General features: G+C 42.6%; 1 protein-coding gene across 1 annotated transcript in view; it reads right to left on the bottom strand.

The window, feature by feature from the left end:
- The window catches only part of SH3GL2 (SH3 domain containing GRB2 like 2, endophilin A1), a 224,968-nt gene that overhangs the window by 55,550 nt on the left and 146,072 nt on the right, over positions 1-23,346 (bottom strand). The window contains exon 2 of the mRNA XM_063457243.1: positions 6,872-6,940. Within this exon, the coding sequence (XP_063313313.1) occupies positions 6,872-6,940 (69 nt within the window). The remainder of the gene's footprint in view (positions 1-6,871; positions 6,941-23,346) is intronic.

Genomic DNA, 23,346 nt, shown 5'->3' on the forward strand with positions numbered 1-23,346 from the left:
TTTCTTATACCAAAAAATTGTGCAGTACTCTCGACATGTAAAGTAAGCTACTTGATGACAAATTGCAATGTTATATTTGAACATGTCCTGTCTATATGTGAACCTGACTATGCACTACATAAAAAAAAAAAAGGTGTTAAATGTAAATGCATAATAACCACTTAAAGGAACACTAAAAGCTCTATAAACTCTACCGCTCTTAGTAGTGGTGATAGTTTCAAGAGTGCCCTGGCACTCTCAGAGACTCTTCTGTTAAAATGTTTTAAATGCTTTAGCAATTTACCTGGGTCCCCTGGGTGCTTGCACCGCTGCTGCTTTCTTGCAGGTTACCTCCAGATTCTTTACGGAGCTGAAGCAGGTCTGGTACATGACTCCATCAATTGGCTGAGAGGGCTCAGATTATGTCCTTTACATAGTTGTGGTTTACTCATTTGGAGCAAGCATAAATTCTCCAGCAAGGAGACTATGAAAGCAAGGCTGTGGTCATGTATGCCCAGCAGGACCGGCGCATCCATAAGGCAGCACAGGTGGCCGCCTTAGGTCGCCCCGGCTCTGGGGGTGCAAGATTTCAGTGACCGGCAGGAGGGAAGCTTTCCCTCCTGCCAGGCCAACCTCTGGACCTCTGGGACGGCGTGCAGCAGTGGCAAGATCAGAGGTGGCAAGGGAGCTCTAATCTTCCCGCTCTGCTCCCTCGCGCGCTGTTTGCAGATGCCGCGGGAGCCGGAATATGACATAATCAGTAGGCAGCCCGCGAGGGAGCAGAGCGAGGAGATTAATGCTCCCTCGCCGCCTCTGATCTTACCACTGCTGCATGCCGCCCATCCAGTGGCGGCTCTAGACTTTATGAGGCCTTAGGCGAAAGTCAAACAAGAGGCCCCCACTAAAACACATAGTTAAAAAACATATCGTGTGTATAATGAGCTGTTGTTATATTATACGACAGGCTTGCAGCACTGGATACAGAGATTTACTCTCTGTATTCACTGTTGGGGTGAGTATGGCACGGTTGAAGGAGAATGCGTACCAGGGCAAGGGGAAGTGAGAGTGACAGGATGAGGGAGGGTTATGTGACAGGGTGAGTGTGGCATGTTTAGGCAGGATGAGTGACAGGATAGGAGAAGTTAATGTGATAGGGTGAGTGTGGAAGAGCGAGAGCCGGTAATTGTGGTATGGATGGAGAGGGTGAGAGCAACAAGATTAGGAGAGGTTAATGTGAGCGAGGCTGGGTGTAGGGGGCATGACAGCATGTGGGGGTGACAGTGTGGGGGTGGCTGTATGTGTGTGGAATTGGGACGGTGGGTAGGTGAGAGTGTGGGAGGCAGTGTTGAAAAGGGTGACAGTGTGTGCAGGGGCAGTGTGTGGAAGGAGTGACTGTATGTATGGTGACAGTGTTGGGGGCTGACAATATGGGGTGCAAGTGTGTGAAAGGGTAACAGGGTGAGGGATCAGTGTAGAGGAATGTGACAGTGAGGAGGAAGATGACAGTGTGGGGTGGCAGTGTGGAGGATGGTGACAGTGTGTGACAGTGTGGGGGGACAGGGTGTGTGACAGTGTGGGAGGGCAAGGTGCGTGGGACAAAATGTAGAGAGGCCAGGGTGAGGGGGGGGGTGTGTACGACAGTGTAGGGGGGGGCAGTGTGTACGACAGTGTAGGGGGGGAAGGGTGTGTGACAGTGTGGGGGAGCAGGGTGTGTGACAGTGTGGGGGAGCAGGGTGTGTGACAGTGTGGGGGAGCAGGGTGTGTGACAGTGTGGGGGAGCAGAGTGTGCGACAGTGTAGGAGGGCAAGGTGTGTGGGACAAAGTGTAGAGAGGCCAGGGTGTGCGACAGATGAGGGGGCAGTGTGTACGACAGTGTAGGGGGGGCAGTGTATACGACAGTGTAGTGGGGGGAAAGGGTGTGTGACAGTGTGGGGGAGCAGGGTGTGTGACAGTGTGGGAGGGCAAGGTGTGTGACAGTGTAGGAAGGGCAAGGTGTGTGGGACACAGTGTAGAGAGGCCAGGGTGTGCGACAGCATGAGGGGGCAGTGTGTACGACAGTGTGGGGGGGGAAGGGTGTGTGACCGTGTGGGTGGCAAAGTGTGTGGAAGACAGTGTGGGGGAGCAGGGTGTGTGACAGTGTGGGGGGCAGTGTTTGTGACAGTGGGGGGCAATTTGTGTGAGAGAAAGTGTGGGGTGCAGGGTGTGTGAGAGTGATTGAGTCAGTGGAGGAGGCAGAATGTGTGGGAGACAGTGTGGGGGACAGGGTATGTGGTGGTCAGTGTGGGGGTCAGGATATGTGGGGTGCAGTGTGGGGGGGTTAGGGTATGTGGTGGTCATTGTGGGGGGCAGGGTATGTGGTGGTCAATGTGGGGGACAGTTTCTGTGGTGGTCAGTGTGGGGGCAGTGTATGTGGAAGACAGTGTGGGGGAGCAGGGTGTGTGACAGTGTGGGGGGCAGTGTTTGTGACAGTGGGGGGCAATTTGTGTGAGAGAAAGTGTGGGGTGCAGGGTGTGTGAGAGTGATTGAGTCAGTGTGGGGGCAGTGTATGTGGTGGTCAGTGTGGGGGGCAGTGTATGTGGTGGTCAGTGTGATCGTCAGTGTGGGGGGCAGTGTATGTGGTTGTCAGTGTGGTCATCAGTGTGGGGGGGCAGTGTATGCTGTGGTCAGTGTTGGGGGTAGGGTATGTGGTTGTCAGTGTGTTCGTCAGTGTGGGGTGCAGTGTATGTGGTGGTCATCAGTGTGGGGGCAGTGTAAGTGGTGGTCAGTGTGGGGGGCAGTGTATGTGGTGGTCAGTGTGATCGTCAGTGTGGGGGCAGTGTATGTGGTTGTCAGTGTGGTCATCAGTGTGGGGGGGCAGTGTATGCTGTGGTCAGTGTTGGGGGTAGGGTATGTGGTTGTCAGTGTGTTCGTCAGTGTGGGGCGCAGTGTATGTGGTGGTCATCAGTGTGGGGGCAGTGTAAGTGGTGGTCAGTGTATGTGGGGGTAAGGGCATGTGGTGGTCAGTGTGGTGGAAATGTATATGGGGCAGGGTATGTGGCTGACAGGGGAATGTAGGTGCAGTGTATGTGGTGGGCAGGGCAGTGTCGGGGGCAGGCAATGTGGGTGGCAGGGCAATGTGGGTGCCGTGTATGGGGTGGGCAGGACAGTGTGGGGGGTAGGGTATATGACTGGCAGGGCAGTGTGGGGGGTAGGGTATATGACTGGCAGGGCAGTGTGGGGGTGGGAGGGCAGTGTGGGTGGGAGGGCAGTGTTGGGGCAGGGCAGTGTTGGGGCAGTGGGGGTGGGAGGTCAGTGTTTGGGCAGGGCAGTGGGGGCTGGGAGGGCAGTGTTGGGGACAGGGCAGTGGGGGTGGGAGGGCAGTGTTGTGGCAGTGGGGGTGGGGGGCAGTTTTGGTGCAGTGGGGGTGGGGGGGCATTTTTGGGGCAGGGCAGTGGGGGTGGGAGGGCAGTGTTGGGGACAGGGCAGTAGGGGTGGGAGGGCAGTATTTGGGCAGTGTGGGTGGGAGGGCAGTGTTGGGGACAGGGCAGTGGGGGTGGGAGGGCAGATTTGGGGCGTGGGGGTGAGAGGGAAATGTTGGGGCAGTGGGGGTGGGAGGGCAGTTTTGGCTTAGTGGGGGTGCGATGGCAGTTTTGGGGCAGTGGGGGTGGGAGGGCAGTGTTGGGGCAGTGGGGGTGGGAGGGCAGTGTTGGGGACATGGCAGTGGGGGTGGGAGGGCAGTTCTGGGGCAGTGGGGTTAGGGGGGCAGTTTTGGGGCAGGGCAGTGAGGGGTGGAAGGGCAGTTCTGGGGCAGTGGGGTTAGGGGGGCAGTTTTGGGGCAGGGCAGTGAAGGGTGGAAGGGCAGTTCTGGGGCAGTGGGGGTGGGGGGCAGTTTTGGGGCAGTGGGGGAAGGGGGTATTTTTGGGGCAGTGTAGTGGGGGTGGGAGGGCAGTTCTGGGGCAGTGGGGGCAGTTTTGGGGCAGGGCAGTGAGGGGTGGGAGGGCAGTTTTGGAGCAGGGCAGTGAGGGATGGGAGGGCAGTTCTGGGGCAGTGGGGGCAGTTTTGGGGCAGGGCAGTGAGGGGTGGGAGGGCAGTTCTGGGGCAGTGGGGGTGGGGGGCAAGGCAGTGGGGGTGGGAGGGCAGTTCTGGGGCAGTGGGGATGGGGGGGCAGTTTTGGGGCAGGGCAGTGAGGGGTGGGAGGGCAGTTGGGGGGGAGAGGGCAGTTTTGGGGCAGGACAGTGGGGTGGGAGGGCAGTGTGTGTGGAGGCTGTGACAAGCCTCCACACAATTAAATACCTTATTTGTAAAATATAATTCCCTGGTGGTCCAGTGGCAGCAGTCCCTGGTGGTCCGGTGGGATGACTTTTCAATCTGCAGCTCAGCTAGAGCTGCAGACCTTGTTCTCGCGAGCGCCTATAAGGGCGTTGCCGTGGTAACCCGCGGCAACGCTCTGTGTGCTAGCGAGAACCACACAGTAAGTGATCTGCAGCTCTGCACTCGGCGGAGCTGCAGATCAGAGGCTGGCTCTCCCTGTGGGCAGACAATGTGGAGGGGCCACCCGGCGGCATACTGGGCAAGCCGCCGGGCCCCCTCTCACTGTCAGGTCCTCGGTCATAGACCGAGGATCCGACAGTTCAGTCTGCCCTAAGGTGATTTAGGCGGCCGCGAGGCCCCAGCAAGCGCGAGGCCTTAGGCGGCCGCCTAAATCGCCTAATTAGAGAGCCGCCTCTGCGCCCATCAGCCCCACTTGACCCCAGGGACAGATCCATCTCTCCAGGTAGGGAAGCTGGGTGGAAAATGCTTATTTATAAAAAATAATAATTAGTGAATGTATGTGTGAGTGAGTGTGTGTGTGTCTCTGAGTGTGTATGTGTGTGTGTCTGTGAGTTATTGTATGAGTGTGTGTGCATGTGAGTGTATGAGTGTGTCAGTGTATAAGTGTGTGTCTGTCACTGTGTTTGTGAGTGTCTGTCAAATCAGTGAGAGTATGTTTGCCATAGAGTATGTGTGTGACTATCAGTGTGTCTGTCAATGAATGATTGTGTTAAAAATTAAATAAGGTAGGCACACTCAATATGAAATATATGCAAGCTCCCAAGTGGAGCTCTATGAAAATATGATATGGAGTGCTCACTCACATGAGGCTCTATCCCCAAAAGCCCAAATACATGTAAATAACAATAGAGTAAGGAGCACAACCATCAATAATAATAAAACAATCGTTATTAACCCCTTAAGGACATGTGATGGAAATATTCCGTCATGATTCCCTTTTATTCCAGAAGTTGTGTCATTAAGGGGTTAAGTGGGTTCACTCTATAAGAATATCACATAACATAAGGATCCAAAATATAGGATCATATCACGCTATACAGCAATGATCAGAAAAATTCTGAATATATATGTATAAACGCGTCTTATATGAATAGCAGAGTCTCAGTGTACAGAAATAGAGAAATGAAATACCAGTCTAATCCAACCCCACAAACACAAATAAATTTATAAAAAAAAATATATGACAATAAGCATACCAGACCTAGTGAGAAGCATGGACAGAGTCAGTCACCAAAACACCTCCAACGTTTCGGCAAAAATGCCTTTATCAAGGGAGCATGTTGAGAGAAACTAAATCCTGTTCTTATATACCCAAATTCTTTTTAACAGCTAAAACTTACCTTATGATTTAACACCGAGGTCAAGTTCTCCAGTCTGATCATCTGCTGACATGACTTTCCCTCTCCCTCCTCCCCATTGGACAGAGAGAGTGAGGTCATGGATAATGGGCCAATAAGAGGACAAGGGCAGCACTGAGGGGAGGGAGGATTACTGCCATTGGCTGGCATCAGGTGCCAATTTTGCACAGAATTACCTTAGCCACCTGGGACTCTTGTTGCGGGAGATGGAGTTACACCCCTGACAGCAGATGGGTTCATCTCCATATATGAAGCATTTCAAAGTGAAATCAATGAAGTGGTCATAATGCTGTTGGAGTAATCCTTTAAATAAATGGATTTAATAAGTGATCACACAAATCACAAAGTCGAACATCTCACAACAATTTGGGAAGGAGACGAGTCTTTTTTGTTTAAATATGATAAATAGGGATTTAGCAGCCCTTAACCTCTTTACACAAGGACAGAAGCTGGTGTTTAGATTTTTGGGTTAGCCACAGCCAATATTGAATTAATCGGAACCAAGTCAGAAACCAGCAACTAAGAAGAGGGTAGCAGCTACCATTGAGTTTAAAGGGAGCCATTACCCACTACTTAGCGGCTGGCTTTCAGTAGCGGCAGCTGGTAACACCCTGTCGCTGGTTGTGAAATGTAGCGGTTGGTAAACAGACCAAACTTACCAAAAGTAGCAACAGGCATTTTAGAGAGTAGTTGCTGACAGGTAACAAGTAATGACAAGACTGTAAACACGTTCTTAGTGTGAAATAATTTCAAAATTCAGAGTGGGGAAATAAAGGTCCTCCACCCTCTGCCATTTCTAAAATAAATGCTGGATCTGACCTGAATGTAAAGTAAGAAATTGATGATTTTAGGAAGGATGTGTAGGCCGGCTGTATGATTGCCATTTATGAATAAATTACTTTTCTGTACATATTCCCTTGCTGTCAGACAGTTAAGCAATTAGACTGCAGCAACATTATCTATGCACCAAAACCACTTCAGTAAGGTGAAATGGTTTTGGTGCTTAGGTTGACCATTTAAGATGAATTAATTATTCACCATATCTCTGAAATTCACAACAAGTTAAGAAATGTTATCAACAATATTTTGGCACAGAAAATGCATAGTTACAATTCCTTTGACTGTAATAGTTTTGTATTAGCTCTTTGGAGTGATTGAGTGATCGTAATGATTACAATAAAAGTTTAATATGCATACATCAAAAACAAATAAAATGGACTCACTCTTTCCATTTCTTTGAAGTCTTCATCTAGCTTGGTACCTTCTGCTCCTCCAACTTTCTCGCTGACTTTCTGTAATGAAATGATAAAGGGAACACTTAAAATATGTTCACAGTTGAGTTAAGTGCCATTGTACCTTCTATCAGAGCTCTTTGCAAAAAATGAAGTATTAGTGCAACAATGTAAAGGATAAAGTCTACAATTTTATATTATATTGCTACTTGTGAATTGTAGACTTCCATATAAATGATGAGAGCAATTATTTTTGTCAGGACCCAAAAATCTAAATTCTGAACTTTATTAATTTTTCTTAAATTTGTTCCTGCAGTGACTAATATCTGCCTCTAGTGGCCTCCCTAACCACGAGCACTGAGATTTCCATCTCTTCCTCACCTGCCTGGGTTGATTAATTTAGCTACAAAAGGACACACCAAGCTTAATATGGGGACTTTGCATTGAAGTTGTTTATTTGTCTGAAACACTTCAGCTCCTGGCTCCAGTGCTTTACCCATCCCTGTCTCTTTATATCCTGTTCTGGGGCATATTGCCCAACTCCTCTTGTCTGTTTACCCTCAAGATACTCACCTATACTGTCTCTTATAGGTTCTTCTTCAATCTCCTACCTATAATTTCTTTTATAGGTTTACCTGTTACTTTATATCCACTCTTTGGGCTTATTGTCTAAACCCTTTATTACATAGCCTAGTTTCTACCTGTAATTTCAGTTATAGGAGATCCTGTTTATTCTATAGTGTCCAAATCCAGTAGTAAAGATCCTAATGTTAACCCGGGCAATCGTCTCCTACCTGACCTGATCATGACAATTTTAAATAACCCAGAAAAAATAGAAAGAAATGGGATCCGTGTGAAAATGGGTGTGAAAGGGAATAAACACCACCTCCACACTGATCCCATGCACCAGGAGGGCACTCCAGCAATGGCCAAGGGCTTAACCATAGATACTAGCAACAGAAACAAAGAAGCAAAAATTCACAAACTGAATATAATGCTGACTGGAGATAAAGACGTAGGCATCAAAGCGTCCAGTGGTATGGAACAATGGAACCAGAGGGAGACTACTAAATATCTGAAGTAACAGAAAGTATCAACACAAAAATAAACTGTCTCTAAATAATGAGTAATACCGAACTAGTCTTATAAGGCTACTCCCATGCCTAAGTAAGTAAGTGAGGAGATAAAGTTAACACCTAAGTCTGCAATATTCATATAGGCTTTATTAGTCCTGGCCCTTTAATGCATGGGGTGTTAGTAAATCTCCACTTAGTACCTAAGCACCAGAAAATGTGCCAAAGGGAGAAAGGTCACAGTCTAAAAGATTGGCAGCCCTAATAATCAAAAGTAGATAGACGGATAAAGTAAAATAAAATAAAGAAAGCCTCTCTCCTAGTGAGACTTACTAGATTGCTAAACACCCAAGTCTGCAATATACATGTAGGCTTAATTAGTCCTGGCCTTTTAATGCAGAGGGTGTTCGTAGATCTCCCCTTAATTCCTGAGCACCGGTAAAAATGCTAAAGGTAGAAAGGTTACTGCCTAGAGGATCAGCAGCGCTAATAATCAAAAGTAGGACAGATAAAGTAGAGAAAGCCTTTCTCCCTGTTAAACTTACTAAATAGGCATAGGAGAAAAAAATGGAAGGAAAAACTTAAACCATAACAAAAACGTGTATCACACAGTGCAGTGAAGTGCCCATGTGTGAGTTAAAATAGACCCATAGGAAAGAGCCTATGCCCGCTCTGTTTTTTTTTTTTCCTTTTACATTTTTTCCTTCTATGCCAAAAATGGTATACCAAGTAACAAAGTCAGAACACTTGTAATCAGGACTGTTGGGGGGCATGTCCTACTTCTGATGAATTCCAGCTGTTAAACATAAAATAAATAACTGGTCAGCTGACTGTCTCTAGGCTTTTAAAGTGTAGTGTTATGCTGTAGCACACTTTGAACATAAACCAACATCCTTTCGTTTGATACACAGCAATATCAAATATCCAGCTTCAAAGGGTATTAAATAAAGGTCAGAGAGAAGAGTACATACTATTTAATTTAAATTTATGGATATTTACACACACATACACACACACACACAATTCCAAAATCAAAGCAAAATGAGCAGATTTGGGAAAATTCCACAATTCAGCTGTAGTCTTGAATTGGATATTAGACTAAATTTTGCAATCCAGTTTTCAATGTACTACAATTAAGTGCTTAGTGAATATACCCCACAGTGTTATTTTGTATTTGTAACCTAATGGCTTTGACCATCTGTTCTAGAATTATATAACACAGTTAGTAATGTAACCAATAATGGCTCCAGTTTGAAAGAGTAAATGGAAACCTAACTGATCAAATACAAATACACTTAAGGGAAATAGCACAATGTATAAAAAAAAAAAAAACACTAGGGCCACCGCCATTTAAATGATCAATACAAACCCTAAAACACATCTCTTACAATTGATTGTCAGAGATCCTTGAATTCTATTGACATCACATCTAGCAAATGTTAAAGAAAATACTAACTGCCCATATCTTGCGCTGTGCTTAATATCAAACTGATGCTTAAAAGCTATATCAAATAAAAGTTTTTCTGCTTGGTTCATCTATTCTGTTTGCGTGCACAAATTTACTTTCAAATGCTAAATCAGCCACCCAAGTACTGCGTGGACGAGATAAAGAAACTCAGAGTTGGAGAACGTGCAGAGACTTGGATTAATCAAAATACATTACTGTGATATTTTCAAAATGTATAAAGACACGGTTTTATCTGATCATAGTGTGCGCCAGCTGAATTAATTTAAAGGGCTAAAACTCTGTCACTTTCTTTTGTAATCCTGCTTGATTGTTTAATATTAATATTTTTTGATTTGGACCAATTGTTTCACGTGCCTTATTTCTAAAACACAAATTAGCTCTGTAGCCATCTATGGCCTTCCAAATGTCTTGCACTACTACATTGGGGAAGGCTAATGATACTCCACAAAGACTTGTTTTTCCACTTTGGCAATTGAAAAAACTATGCAAAAAAGGTTTCTATTTATAAACAATTTAATGCAGGCAGTAGCACCAAGCACATCCACTGTGGTGACTGATGTGTGAAAAGCAAATATTGTAAGGAAATGAATAGAGCACAATGTATAAAATTAGCTAAAGCCGAGTATTCCATAGGAGTTGTTTTTTTTCAGGATTCCCATAGCTTTAAAATAGTAACCATCATTCTCCGGGCTTTTTATTATGTGCTTTTATCTCCTATATTTAACGGATATGTGTTTGTGAGGTCTAACAAACAAAAGATTCATTTAGAAACCAACACTAATATATTTACCTGTACCTGGGATGAACAGGCCTGCATCTCGGCTCACTGGCCATTATAAACTGTCTTGTTAGAGAGAACAGAGAGAGGAGGAGTAACATTAGCACGATGTGCCAGGATTGGGGTGGAATGTGATGCCTGTTGCTATATCTTTAATATGCATTCAAACCGAAAATGGAGTTCCACATGCATTAAAAAGGATAACACAAATTGGTTTTTCAATGGTGTCATTTCCAGAGAAGGGACAGTTCTCCTTTAAAAAGTAACATTTTAGTAACAACTGCATGGAAACTTATCTACTAATCCAAGAAGTGACTTGTCATTTTAGCTCATTGAGTAAGAGGGGAAATGAGACATTTTTCTTTGGAATCTGCCAAGCACAATAGGAAGGAGTAAGTCAAAAAGGAGGCAAGCTAATAATAGAAATGTTCTTTTGGTGACAATTTTAGATGCAATTATCACAAATATAAATTGGACAAACAGTCTGCTGTGTATCTTGACCTGAGCGCCTTCCACTCATCTATTCTGTCATCGCATTTAGAAAAGCACTAAACCAGTTTTTATTTGAAAATGTATTAATGAGAAAATAACGTAGAGAGCAAAATCTGCTGCAACCACAGGAAGTTAATTAGGGATTATTAAATAGTTCAACCATAATTGATGGACACACCATTGTTACAGAAACTCTGTAAGGAATAGAGCTTTTCATGTTTATTTTAACAGGTTCTCCAGTATGCAAATCAGGTTTGTGACTTCATATAAAAAAAAATGGGTTCGGTGTTAAATTACATGAAAGTCTGGTTTTAATTTTTGTTTCTTTTTTAATATAACATTTCAATATAGTCTCATTTCTTGTACCTCGTATGTTGTGCTCTAAGTATTCATTCTCTATTGTGTATGTAGCAACATATACATGTTCATTTTCTGTCGTACTCGTCAATGGTTAGACTGTTAGACTCATGAAAAGAGTTCGCTCACATGTTATAAATAAAATGTGTGTGATTTACTACATAAAAAATAAATAAAAAAATAAAAAAAAAAAACAATTGCTCACTAGAAGCAGTGACATGCCGTTCACGATTGTTGCACCTATACCAACAAGAGGTAGGGATAGCGTATGGACAGATAATTTGTTATGGACATCCGTACTACACCTACAGATGATGCTTTCCATTTAACTGCTACCATTAAAAAGGTTTGATTACATATTAGAATTACAAAAAGTCACACAAACACACACAAAAAGCTAGTAGCTCGTTTGGGATGCAATTGCCTTGGTGGCCTCCCTGATTTGCCCCCGAGTCTAAAATAGATTTACTTAAAGGCATCTATGTCACTTTCTGGGCTGTTTTATATTTTGCAAAGACCACAGATGCTGACTGCTGCAGTGTTCTGTTGGTTCCAATAAATGTGCCCCAAAGCATTAAGCTAGGTGTTAAAATACACCTATTCATTCTGCATTTTTTTTTTCTCATGTTTATTCCATAGGGAAAAAAAGGAATTCATGCAGTCTCTAGTAACATCAAGCAACAGTAATATAAAAACATATTCTATGAGTGCATGTGATCATTGATAATGTGACTTCTAGTTCTTCCTCCCTCAAGTGCTGCTACTCCTGTTGTCTCCATCCAAGTCAACGGTGCTACTATCACCTCTAGCTCGCAGGCTCGCTGCCTAGGGGTTCTTTTCGATTCTGACCTCTCTTTTACTCCCCATGTCCAATCGATAATCAAATCCTGTCGCTTCCAACTCAAGAACATCAATGGTGGCCACATACACTGGAGCTGTGAATGTTATGGGAGGTGTTGTGCCTGTTCTCACATCTACAAATTACCTGTTAAGGGGGTACAGAATGCAGAATGAGCTTGTGAGAAATTTTCTAGGGGACACAGTGGAAGAGTCCATCAGTAGCCGATGCAAAAAGTATGCAGTGTCAGAAAATGGACAGAGAAAAGAGAGCGGAGATCTTCACTTGTATTCATTCCAAAAGCTAAAGAGCCATAAGAAATGTATGTGGTCTAGGAGGTAGCAGTCTAAATGAAAGACTTTATCAAGAAAATTGTTCAATATGAAGCTGAGGGAGGGGATCTAGAGAAACATTTGAATCATATATCAGAGTAAACTGATCATTTAGATTCTACTAGAAAGAAATTAGACAAAGAAGACAACAGGATTCTTGTTTTGTCAAGTCTTCCAGGAAGCTGCAATTAATTTATGCGTTAGAGTGTATCGCTCTGTAAAATATGTTACAGATCAAGGAAATCAGTAAGGAGAGTTGGAAATGCAAGAAGTAGTGAAACATGAGAATTTGCAAATCACACACATATAGAAGCATTTCATAGGGAACAAATCATCCTATTACAGCAGCCAAGGCAATAGATTTGCTCACAAAAAAGGGCAAAATAAAGAATGTTTTATTTGTGCAGATGAATCTTATCTTGCAAGAAACTGCTTAAAAAACAAAACTAATTACTATATAGACATGAAAAGCCTCTAAATGGCAAATACAAATAAAGGCAAGTACAGTTATCAAAACAAGTTGATTGATTCAGCCATTGTGCAAAGATTCTAATTTATTCAAAAAAATTAGACCACAATTTTAAAAAAACATCAAGCATTGCTAATGGCAACAAAAGGTCTTAATAAGGATGAGGAGATGGTTTCTTACAATGCGCAGCAAAAGCAGACATTAAACAACAAAGTGGAAATGTAATTTACTTACATGAATTCACAGATAATTTGCTCAGTGTTTCAGCATTAACTAAGTGTGGATATAATGTGAACTTCAAGTGCAATAAATATAAAGTTGCCTTTTTTTTTTGTAAAAGGTTTTAAAAGTAATGTAAGTGTTTGTATTAAAGGACCACTATAGTGCCCACCCTCAGGGTCCCACTCCCGCTGGCCTGAAGGGGTTAAACACTTACCTGCGTTGGGGACTCTTTTCCCTCTTCCGACATCATCTGCCGCATGCGCAGCAAGAGCCGCGCTCGCATTCAATCAGTCCATAGGAAAGCATTACTCAATGATTTTCTATGGACGGCAGCATCTTCTCACTGACTTGCACAGTGAGAAGCGCGGAAGAGCCTCTAGCAGCTGTCAATGAGACAGCCACTAGAGGCTGTATTAACCCTATTGTAAATATAGCAGTTTCTCTAAAACTGTCATGTGTACAGCGGCGGGGTTAACCCTAGATGAACCTGGCACCCAGACCACTTCATTGAGCTGAAGTGGTCTGGGTGCCTATAGTGGTCCTTTAAACACAAAAGAAGTAAAAGCCAGCATAGCCAAAAAATATTCAAATGGTATCTATGACATAAAAGAGACTTAAAGACAATTTATGATCTATTTAGTAGAGGATCACAATAGAAAAGCATGTAAATATTGTAAAAGATATAACCTCCGCTTCCAAAACAAAATCAAGGAAACTCAGTGAAGCTTCTGCAGCTTATTCACTTAGATACACGTGATTCAATACAGCCAATGCCTTGTGGGCATAATAAGCATATAGTAACATTTATTGTGGATTATTCTAGATATTGTAAGACGTATCTCATGAGTGACAAAGTACAAACTACAAAGGCCTATATATGTGTACACGTGTTTATAACCAGTCTGGGAGAAAACCTCAAGCACTGCTAACAGAAAACACATCAAACCATATTACTACACATTTAAGATAAAGGGATAGAACACTTGCATATAGCCCAAAACAGAATGGTGTAGCTGAGACAAAGAATCACTGCTCCAGGGCATAACAATTGCCAGATAAATACTGGGTTGATGCCGTTATGGCTAAATATCTACAAAACAGACAACCTAGGAAATCTACAAATAAAACATTTTAACTTTATTTTGGCAGAACCACTAACATCAGAGAATTTGGACTTAAAAGCTTATGTATATGTTCCAGCTCATAAAAAGGTCCAAACTTAACAAAAAATAAACAGAGAGGCACCATGATTGGATACATAGAGGATGTAAAGGCTACAGTATCCTGACCCCAGAAACAGGAGAAGTAAAAGTGAGAAGCCTTGTTTATTTTGAAGAAAAAGAACAAGTACCAGATTATTTGATATTAACCAACATCGAGAAAGGACTCTGTATTTTACAAGAGCTGTTTGTGCAATGGCCAAAATAATGGGATTCAATTTGTTGCTACGGCAGCAGGATGTGAATCTTGCATCCAGAGGTCTTCACTCAAGAGAATACTAAAGCAAAATACTACCTACAGAACCCAATATGTGGAAGGAAGCAACAAAAGAAGAAAGTGAATCGTTGAAATTAATGTATGGACTCTATAAAGCTACAAGAGTGTGGAATTGGTAAACTATGTGAAATGCTCATAGAACAAAACTTTATTCAGAGTAAAGCAAACCCATGTCTATTCACCAGACAAAAACAGATTGTTACTCAACTGAATAGAAGTCAAAATAATGGGAAACTTGGCTTTTCTTTTGTCTCAGAATGCAAGTAGAAATAGATGAAGATGGTTGTTATTATCTCAATCAAATGAAGAACATTTTAGCTTTAATAGAGCGAATGGATCTCAAGGAAGCCCATGTTGTAGCTACAGCCATGTGTTCAAACTTCCTCACAGAGTCTCATAAAAAAGTGAGATTTTTACCCATCAACAATATGTATAGAACAGTATTGGATAAACGTTTGTATCGAGCTATAACTGACATTACATCAGCAGTGGGAATATTGTGCAGAAAGGTGAGATCTCCCAATCAAAGAGAGTAGCAAGATCCCTCAAAGGGTCTGCTCATCTTAATCCAAAATGTATCAGCTGTTAGACATTAAAGACCAGTAATAGAAATACAGTTGCAGATTGGGCTAGAGACAAATCAGATTGTCACTCTATAAATTGACTCATGTTCTGATATACTAATGGTCCCATCAGCTGGACTAGCCATAAGAAAGAATCAGTGGCACATATTTAGATAGAAGCAGAGTATATCTGTACAGCAGAAGCACACAAGGAAGCTTAATCGCTTAACCATCTTCTAGAAGGCTTGGGAATGCCAGAGCTAAAGGCTATGTGACTGGTGGAAGACAATGAGAAGTGCATAAACATGGTGCAAATGGAGAAAGTAAATGCACACACAAAGCACATTAAAACATTAGATGTTTTGCAATAAGATATCTGCAATAAGTGATTTATTGAGATGCAGTACTGCACAACAGCAGAGAAACCGCTGACATTTTGACAAAACCATTGCAAGAGAGTTAGGCACCATCCAGAAGTGGATTGTTAGTAATAATCTAGCGCCTAATCTGAATGTGTCAGAGGACTTACTGTTGCTGGAAACATCTGTCTGTCCTGTATAGTCTCTATGGTGCTCGAGAGGAAGAAACTTCCCGACTTTCCTTATTTCCCCTCTCTCTTGCTATGCAGTGATGTTAAATTTGAGATCTTCACATACATATATGAATATATATTACATATAACTGTGCTAAATTTCAACAGTTAATGGGGCAAGTCAAATTTAACATTTTTGTGAAGTGTGAAAAATAAAACTAAATGTAGAAGTCCACACCTCCTTATCCAACAACTGGGCACCTCCATCTTAGTCCTCAATTAAATCGTTTGTAATAAGTTCTGCCCTTTGCACTTGGCAGTCCACACAGAGAAAGTATACAAAGAAGATGAGAAATTAAACAAGGTTTTTGTATTATCATCATAGCTAGATTACCCATAAGGCAGCTTTGGCAGCCACCTAAGGCCTGGGCTTAGTAGACTATTGTGTAGGCCTAGCGTTCTGACTGTGAGTGTTCCCTCTTTAAACCAATAAAGATATCAAAAGATCTCTCTGCTTGTCCCTGGCCCCATCACCTGCCCAAGGGAGCATTGTGGTCTTCACTGTAAGAGCTCACTTGCGGTTCTCAGTGCCAAAAGAAGAAGGAGGGGGGCAAAATAAAGGGATTATTTAATGTTAGGAATACAAATCTGTATTCCTAACACTATAGTGCCCTCTGATCCCCCTCTTTTTAAAGCTAAAGGGTTTAAAAAGAAAAAATAAACACCTTTACTCACCCACCCAATTCAAGCGCCAATGTCCGTCAGAAGTCATCCAGAGGGAACTAATGCGCATGTGTGGTAAGCACTGCAAGTGCATTTTGTCAGCAACCCATCTCATCTGATTGGGAGGGGGTGCGTGGTAAAGGTGCATGTTAGGCAACCAAAACCATTATCAACCAGGAGAAGCACCTCTGGTAGCGGTCTGATTGACAGCCACTAGAGGCAGTCTTAGTCCTGCAAGGTAATTATTGCAATTTCTCAAAAACGGAGATAATTTACATTGCAGGACTAAGTGGGACGGGGACAGGGACACTGCACCCAGACCACTTCAGTGATATTAAGTGGTCTGGTTGACCATGGTGTCCCTATTACACATCACTCCTCCACTCACAAAATTTAACCACCGCACACAGGCAGACTCAGCCTGCCCTCCACATACATCTCTCAGCCACTTACACACCACACTCAGCCCCTATACAAACATACACACACAGAACAGAGCACATGGCTCTAGGAAATCTGACATCCTGCCATTTGGCAATCTACATTTGGCTGTTATTATTAACAATAGTTATCCTCTTGATTTACAATGTTTGCACTGGCTTTGTCTTGTCTAAACTGGATTACGATGCAATTTTCTAAATGTTTACTATAAATTAAAAAATAAAATAAAAAAAAAAGCATCTCATTAACCCCTTAAGGACCAAACTTCTGGAATAAAAGGGAATCATGACGTGTCACACATGTCATGTGTCCTTAAGGGGTTAAAGAAGTGTTAATGCAAGATATCAGTGATTTGCAATGTTTTCTTCAATGGTGCAAATTTCAGAGAAATGACAGTTCCTCTTTAAAACAGAATATACACAAGCATAGAAAAATAAAATCTCTGTACACAAGTTTACTTTCTTTCCATGTAACAACTTCAATAAATGCTTGAAACTTCCACTGAGCAAAGAACTGTGCTACTTTGGAATCTGACCTTTTCAAGTCTGGATAATATTTTTCAATATCCTACACTTATTGCTGCCATCAAATTGTTTCTAGAAAGTTCAATGTCACCTACTAAACCACACTATTTAATTGGATAGGTTACTATTTTTTTCCCTGAAATAATGTGCAGAATAACAGAAAAATATTCTGTTTTGAGGAAAGTGCAATATAATAAGCACTTATTTGATAACTAAACAGCTATAAAAGAATACTGAACCATTAGTAAATGTTGTTTGAGATTTGGAAATCTTGCTTTAGCATTATTTGCCACAATAGAAAGCATTGGATTGTTCTGGAATCCGCTTTCACCTTCTTACCTTTTAGCGTAAAACCAATTATTAAAATCAATGTTTAGTAAATATTACTCAAATTGAATTATGACCTTTATTTTTCCATTGGGCTAAAACAGCTTTGGCAGTTGATTGCCTATTGAATTTAGCTCCACTGAGCTAGCCAAACCAGAAAGCAACAGGACTGATTAACAGCCGGAGGGGTGGGGAAGGGGTAACAATTTCAGTTTATTAAAGTGCAGATTTCAGAATTGCACTATTTGTAAAAAATAAAAATAAAAAATAGATTTTTCGCTACAATATAGCATTAGTAAAGTATGGGTAATTTGCTGAAATAACAGTCTATGATACCTTCTTTTGTAATATTGCTGTAAATCACGTTCTGGTATATACTTGCGAGGATTGTTGTCTGTAGATGAGTCATCTGTAAATGAGTTAAAGCCACCATATTACACTACCCATTGAGTCATATTTCCAACAAGCAAAAGTAAATGCAGAGTTTGAGCATTATACCTATTCATAACGTGTCAATACCTGGCATTGTGTTTTGCCTTTTTATTTTGTAAAAACCTAGCAAACAAAAAAAATAAAAAAACATTTTGCAATACAAAAACAGATGATATTTCAACATTCAATCATATAATGACAAATGAGAGATCTTTGTATCTTCATTGTAATACATACATTCTACAATAAAGGTGAATTCAGATATACAACTGGGGTATCGGTTACATATTTTAAAAATAGCATTCGATAAGCTCATTACTATGGGTTAAAGTCTGGATTATAACAAATATATGCAAAAAGTCATTCCTACGCAGCTCTTAAAGGGACACTATAGTCACCAGAACAACTACAGCTCCCTTCAGGCATTTTCATGCAAACACTGCCTTTTCAGAGAGAGGGACACCTCCAAGTTGCCACTCCTTAGATGGCCACTGGAGGGGCTTCCTGGCTCAAGGCTGCCCAGTAAGCAGCCCTGCCGTTCAGCGTCCCCACGCTCTGCATGGAGACGCTGAATTGTTCTCATAGAGATGCATTGATTCAATGCATCTCTATGAGGAGGTGCTGATTGGCCAAAACAGCATTTGGCCCCTCCCCTTGCTGCTTTTAGGGGAAAGCATTGGATTGACTAACAATCGGCCATTTTGATTATGTCACAAAGGGGGCGGAGCCAGCACCGGCAGACCCGTGCGGCGCTGGAAAAAAGGTGGGTTTTAAACTTTTATAGTGGGGTTAATGGGAGGAAAGTCACCTAAATGGTGGGTTTAGCATTATAGGGTTAGGAATACATGTTTGTGTTCCTGACCCTATAGTGATCTTTTAAACCTAGGAGTGTATGACTTGACCTAAAATGTATGCAGACACCTACTTTTTCAACATCCTGTTCCAAACCATGGATATTGCAAGTGTATTCTAAAAACCATAACCACTGCATCTCATTGTAGTGACTATAGTGCAAAGATTCTGGGGTTGCAATCTCCATGGTTTATGTCAAACTCTTCTAGAAATTTGACCTTTACATTTAGTACTGTGCAGTCAGACCAGGATCATATTTGCCAGCAGCCAAAGTAGGTATCTGCTTAAAATCAGATGCAGCGGTTTAGAATTTGGAAATTGCTGTCCATCACAACTCTTTTGGATTTAATTACTAATATGGAGTGTGGCGAAACCAACCTCGCCACTGGGCCCTGGAGAAGCCTGTTTGCTAGCCTCCTACCTACTGACTATGGCCCCTGGGTTATTTGGGGCATATTGTACTTTATATGGTGGCTACTGGCCCTTTAAAATCATCTATGGACAGATTGGGACTTTTGGGACTACTGTCCCTTTAAGACTGTGGAGCATATTTCAGTATATTGCCTTTCATATTATATATGTTATACTGTGTTCAGTATTACCTGGGATATGTATGCAGCATTCATCTGATTGTTCGGTAGAATCCCTCCATTCATTATATTGAGGGAAACTACCGAACAACCAGACCACCCAGGACTAAGTGTGCCTCCAATTACCGTTTGCAACAATGTTGCAAACGGGTAATTGGCAATCAGTGTAATGTATTCTTTGTCCTCTGGGTGGCCGCCATTCGGGAAACAAACACGTGGCGGCGGCCATCTTAAACTACCGAACAGCGGTGTTTTGCCGTCGAGTGTCTGGAACTAAAATCGGACACTTGACTAGGCAAACACCGCTGAGACCTCCATACTTCCAGAAATTCGTATAGAAACTACCGAATGACCCGCCGTTCGGTAGAAAGAACCCCACAAACAAGGGAATTCATTCAAACCCTCTCCAGGCTCTATAACACAGGCAATTCGTCTGTTTTCATTCCCTTGTTTGTGACCGACCGCAGGGCCAAAATGCATGGAACTGTTTTTAAAGGTGTACCCCCTGTTTTTGGGGTACATCCAGAACCTGGCTAAAAATGTGTGCCGTATAATTGGGTTTACTGTTATCTGAGGGGAGGGGATGTGTGGGTGGAACCATGTATGTGATTGGTTATTTTATGCCTCCCCCTGGGTGTGGCCTGTAAGTGTACAAGTGTAATAAAAGCCAGGCTGGATGAGTCAGTCCAGAGTTCCTGTTTTACCCTCAAAGTGATGTGTCGTCTCATTATTGGGGGGAAGGATTTATTGCATGCTGTTCCAGTTGACTGCTAGGAGTACAAGCCTATTCGTATGGTTCCTATTCAATGGTCTACAGCATTCATATGCTTGGGAGAATTTAAAAGGTTTCTCGGATTCGGTGATTGTGGTGTCTGCCAGAGTGCTTGGAGTCCTCAGGAAGCACTAGGAGCATCCTTTAACGGAGGTACCAAGTCGGAGTGCCAGGTGATCCGTTACATGGAGGATATTTGCATTACTAGTGTAATTTAAGCAAGACTGCAACCCTATTTTTCAGATTTTTTTTGTTTTGATTCTCTACTCTAGAAATGTGAGCGGTTATATCATGTTGGTAAAAATGGCACAATGCTACTGGATTTAATACAATAAAATAAAAAAATAAAAAAACACTATCTTCAAAAAAACTAATGGCTGTGTTTCTTATTTGAATCTATAACTTCCCACAATTCTTCAATAAGCAAACAGAGTATTGCTTTATTTGGGGGCTGTAGCTGATTATAAATAGGGGGGAGCTTTATTCTAGCATGTACCTTCAGATTTGTGAAATCCAACAAAACGTTCCAAGTAATAAGAGTGTGAAAAATATATTTATTTACTTAATACAAAATTACCATGTGAGAAGGCAGTGGTGAGATAAATTATAAAAAAGCAATGGTGCAATCATTTTTGTTAGGGCCCCCTCTAGGGCAGGTGTGGCCAAAAGGCAGATTCTCATTTGTTGTACAACTCCTAAAATGCTTTACTAGCTGAGGACCTACCAGTTGCCCATCTAGCACGGGTGTATTTGTGTTCAGTGTCGGTCTGTGTGTTTGAATGTATGTGTTTTTTTTAAAGAAATGTGTGTGTAAATAAAGAGGTATATTTATTTGTAGAGTCAAACACACATACAAATAAAACCATAATACACATTTTATGCTGCAGAAGTGTGGCTTCCCTGGGGTGCAGTGTCAGCTGACTGAGGCTGATGGCAGTGTTCAGGGTAACAGGTCTCATCATCTCTTCCCCACGCAACTGGGTGTGCACCAATAGGTGCACTTCCTCCCAGCACAGCATTTGCACAGGGAGGGATGCAGATCTGAAAATAGCCCCATCCACTGTACTGTTAAAGATCTATGGCACTCAACCAGGCCCCTGATCAGAAGTGTCCTTGTAGATGATTGCATATTCTATGTTTCTATTGATTATATATGGATGTGTGGATTGACATAAGTAACAAATGGTATAAGTCACAAGGCTTTCTTTGTCTGAGAGCTCTGGAATGTAAGTTGGGGGTTTTGTCCTTATATGGATAGAGTTATAGTCTGACGTCATTATGGTCATATTTAAATAGTAACTGAACACGAGGTCTCTTGGCTCTTGGCTCTCTGTCTCTCTGTCGATGTAAAGATGTAACTCTCCCATCAGGAGTCCAGCAATTACCATCTGCTGTTGAATGTCCATTATCCTGTAACATCATTTGTTGTTTTATTATGTATCAGTAACTAAGAATAAACGTGAAGAAACCGTAAGTCAGATTGCGTATTAGTACTTTTCATTAATATAGACATATATTAATGTGGCGAGCATTTGGCCCAAGACTATATATACAAAAGACGTATATATATCAATCAACTGAAGACAAGAAGATTTAACGTTGACTATTCCAACCAGATTTTACAGTCCTAATGGTGGCTATTAGTATGAGTGCCACCAAATGTATGTGTGCCCTGGGGTGGTTTCACCGCGACGCAAAAGAGAAATCTGCCTCTTTTATAGGCATGGGGAAAATTTTATGTGCATTTTTATGTGCATGGGGAAAATTTTCGGTTCGGCATTCCAAAATTCAGGACTTCGGCAATTCGGCAACTTCAGAACTTCAACACTTCAGAATTTCTAAACTTCGGCATTTTGGGACTTCGGCACTTCTCTTGCAGCCGCTTAGTAGATAACTCCCTAATTCCCACAGTATTAGGGAGTTATCTACCAAAAGGCTCAAAGACCTAAATTGGTCTTTCAGACAAATTTACTAATACTAAGTAAAAATTGTAGATTATGCTAGCTTTAGTGTACCTATAATCTTAATTTTATTAATGACAGGAGGCAAGTATTTGCTTAAGTCTCTCTTTACTAGAACTCCACAGCAGCACAGAAAAACAACCAATCAGAAAAAAGTTAGGTACTATAAAACTCCCCTCCTCATACATAATTTCCTCTTTCAAGCTGTGACAAAACAGAACAAAAGGCAGAAAAATAATGGGGAAGAAACTAAGTCCTAGATGAATACAACAATATCCACCATCTGGGAAGAACAGCCAACTAGATGGCGTTGGACTGTAAACTGAAACGAGAGAAAAAACAGAATCGAACAGGTTGATTAGCCAACGAAATGTACTCTGAACAAACATGTAGATAACCAATGTAGCAATCAAAATTACCTTAATATGTAAATATCCCAACCCTACGTATGAAAAAACAGACATCAAAACAAGTGACAGGTAGCAGAGACAACAAGCAGAGTTGCATACGTACCTCATGAACCCAAACCATTAAAATTAAACAAGGGGGGGGGGCGGAGCCGGACAGGCATCCTGACCAGACGCACGTTGCAAGAGCTCCTGCCGAGCTGATCCAAACTCCGCGGATAACCCGAGGAAAACAGCACAGATTTCTTCACAAATCAGCCTATCGATTAGAGGAAGCAGTCTTGTACGTGCCGATACCGAACTCGACACCAGTCTCGACCGGGAACCGCGGCAACGGAATGAGGCCTAGCAAAGGCACGGGAGAAGGGCGGCCGCCTTCCCGCCAGATGCTGAACGCAACACACAAGTGTAAAACATGCACCCCCCCCCTTTGGACCGGCGGGGGATATCCCGGTCCCCGCCAAATGGAGTGTCCCGAACCCGACACCAAGCGACAGACACTAAGACCTTGAGAAGACACGCGGTAACGGGAACACCCAAGATGGCTGAGCACTATCAGTCAATGCCTCCTGACAAACACCGAAAACAGCTGGGTGCCATACACACCTGTGACCAAGCCAGTGACCCTATTGCTCTTATCTTTGATCGCTTCTGGGTCATGCTGGAGGCGCGCCTGAGGGCAGAAGAGTCACGCCGAATCTCCCATACTATGACCGGAGCCGATGGCGGAAGGGTGAGTGAGGGTCTGCTTCAAGGCAATGCGAAAACCCAAGCTTCCGACACTCACGTTATAAGCCTTCCCGGGCTGAGAGCAAC

Source organism: Pelobates fuscus, chromosome 5 (assembly GCF_036172605.1).
Source record: "Pelobates fuscus isolate aPelFus1 chromosome 5, aPelFus1.pri, whole genome shotgun sequence".
Classification (NCBI taxonomy): Eukaryota; Metazoa; Chordata; class Amphibia; order Anura; family Pelobatidae; genus Pelobates; species Pelobates fuscus.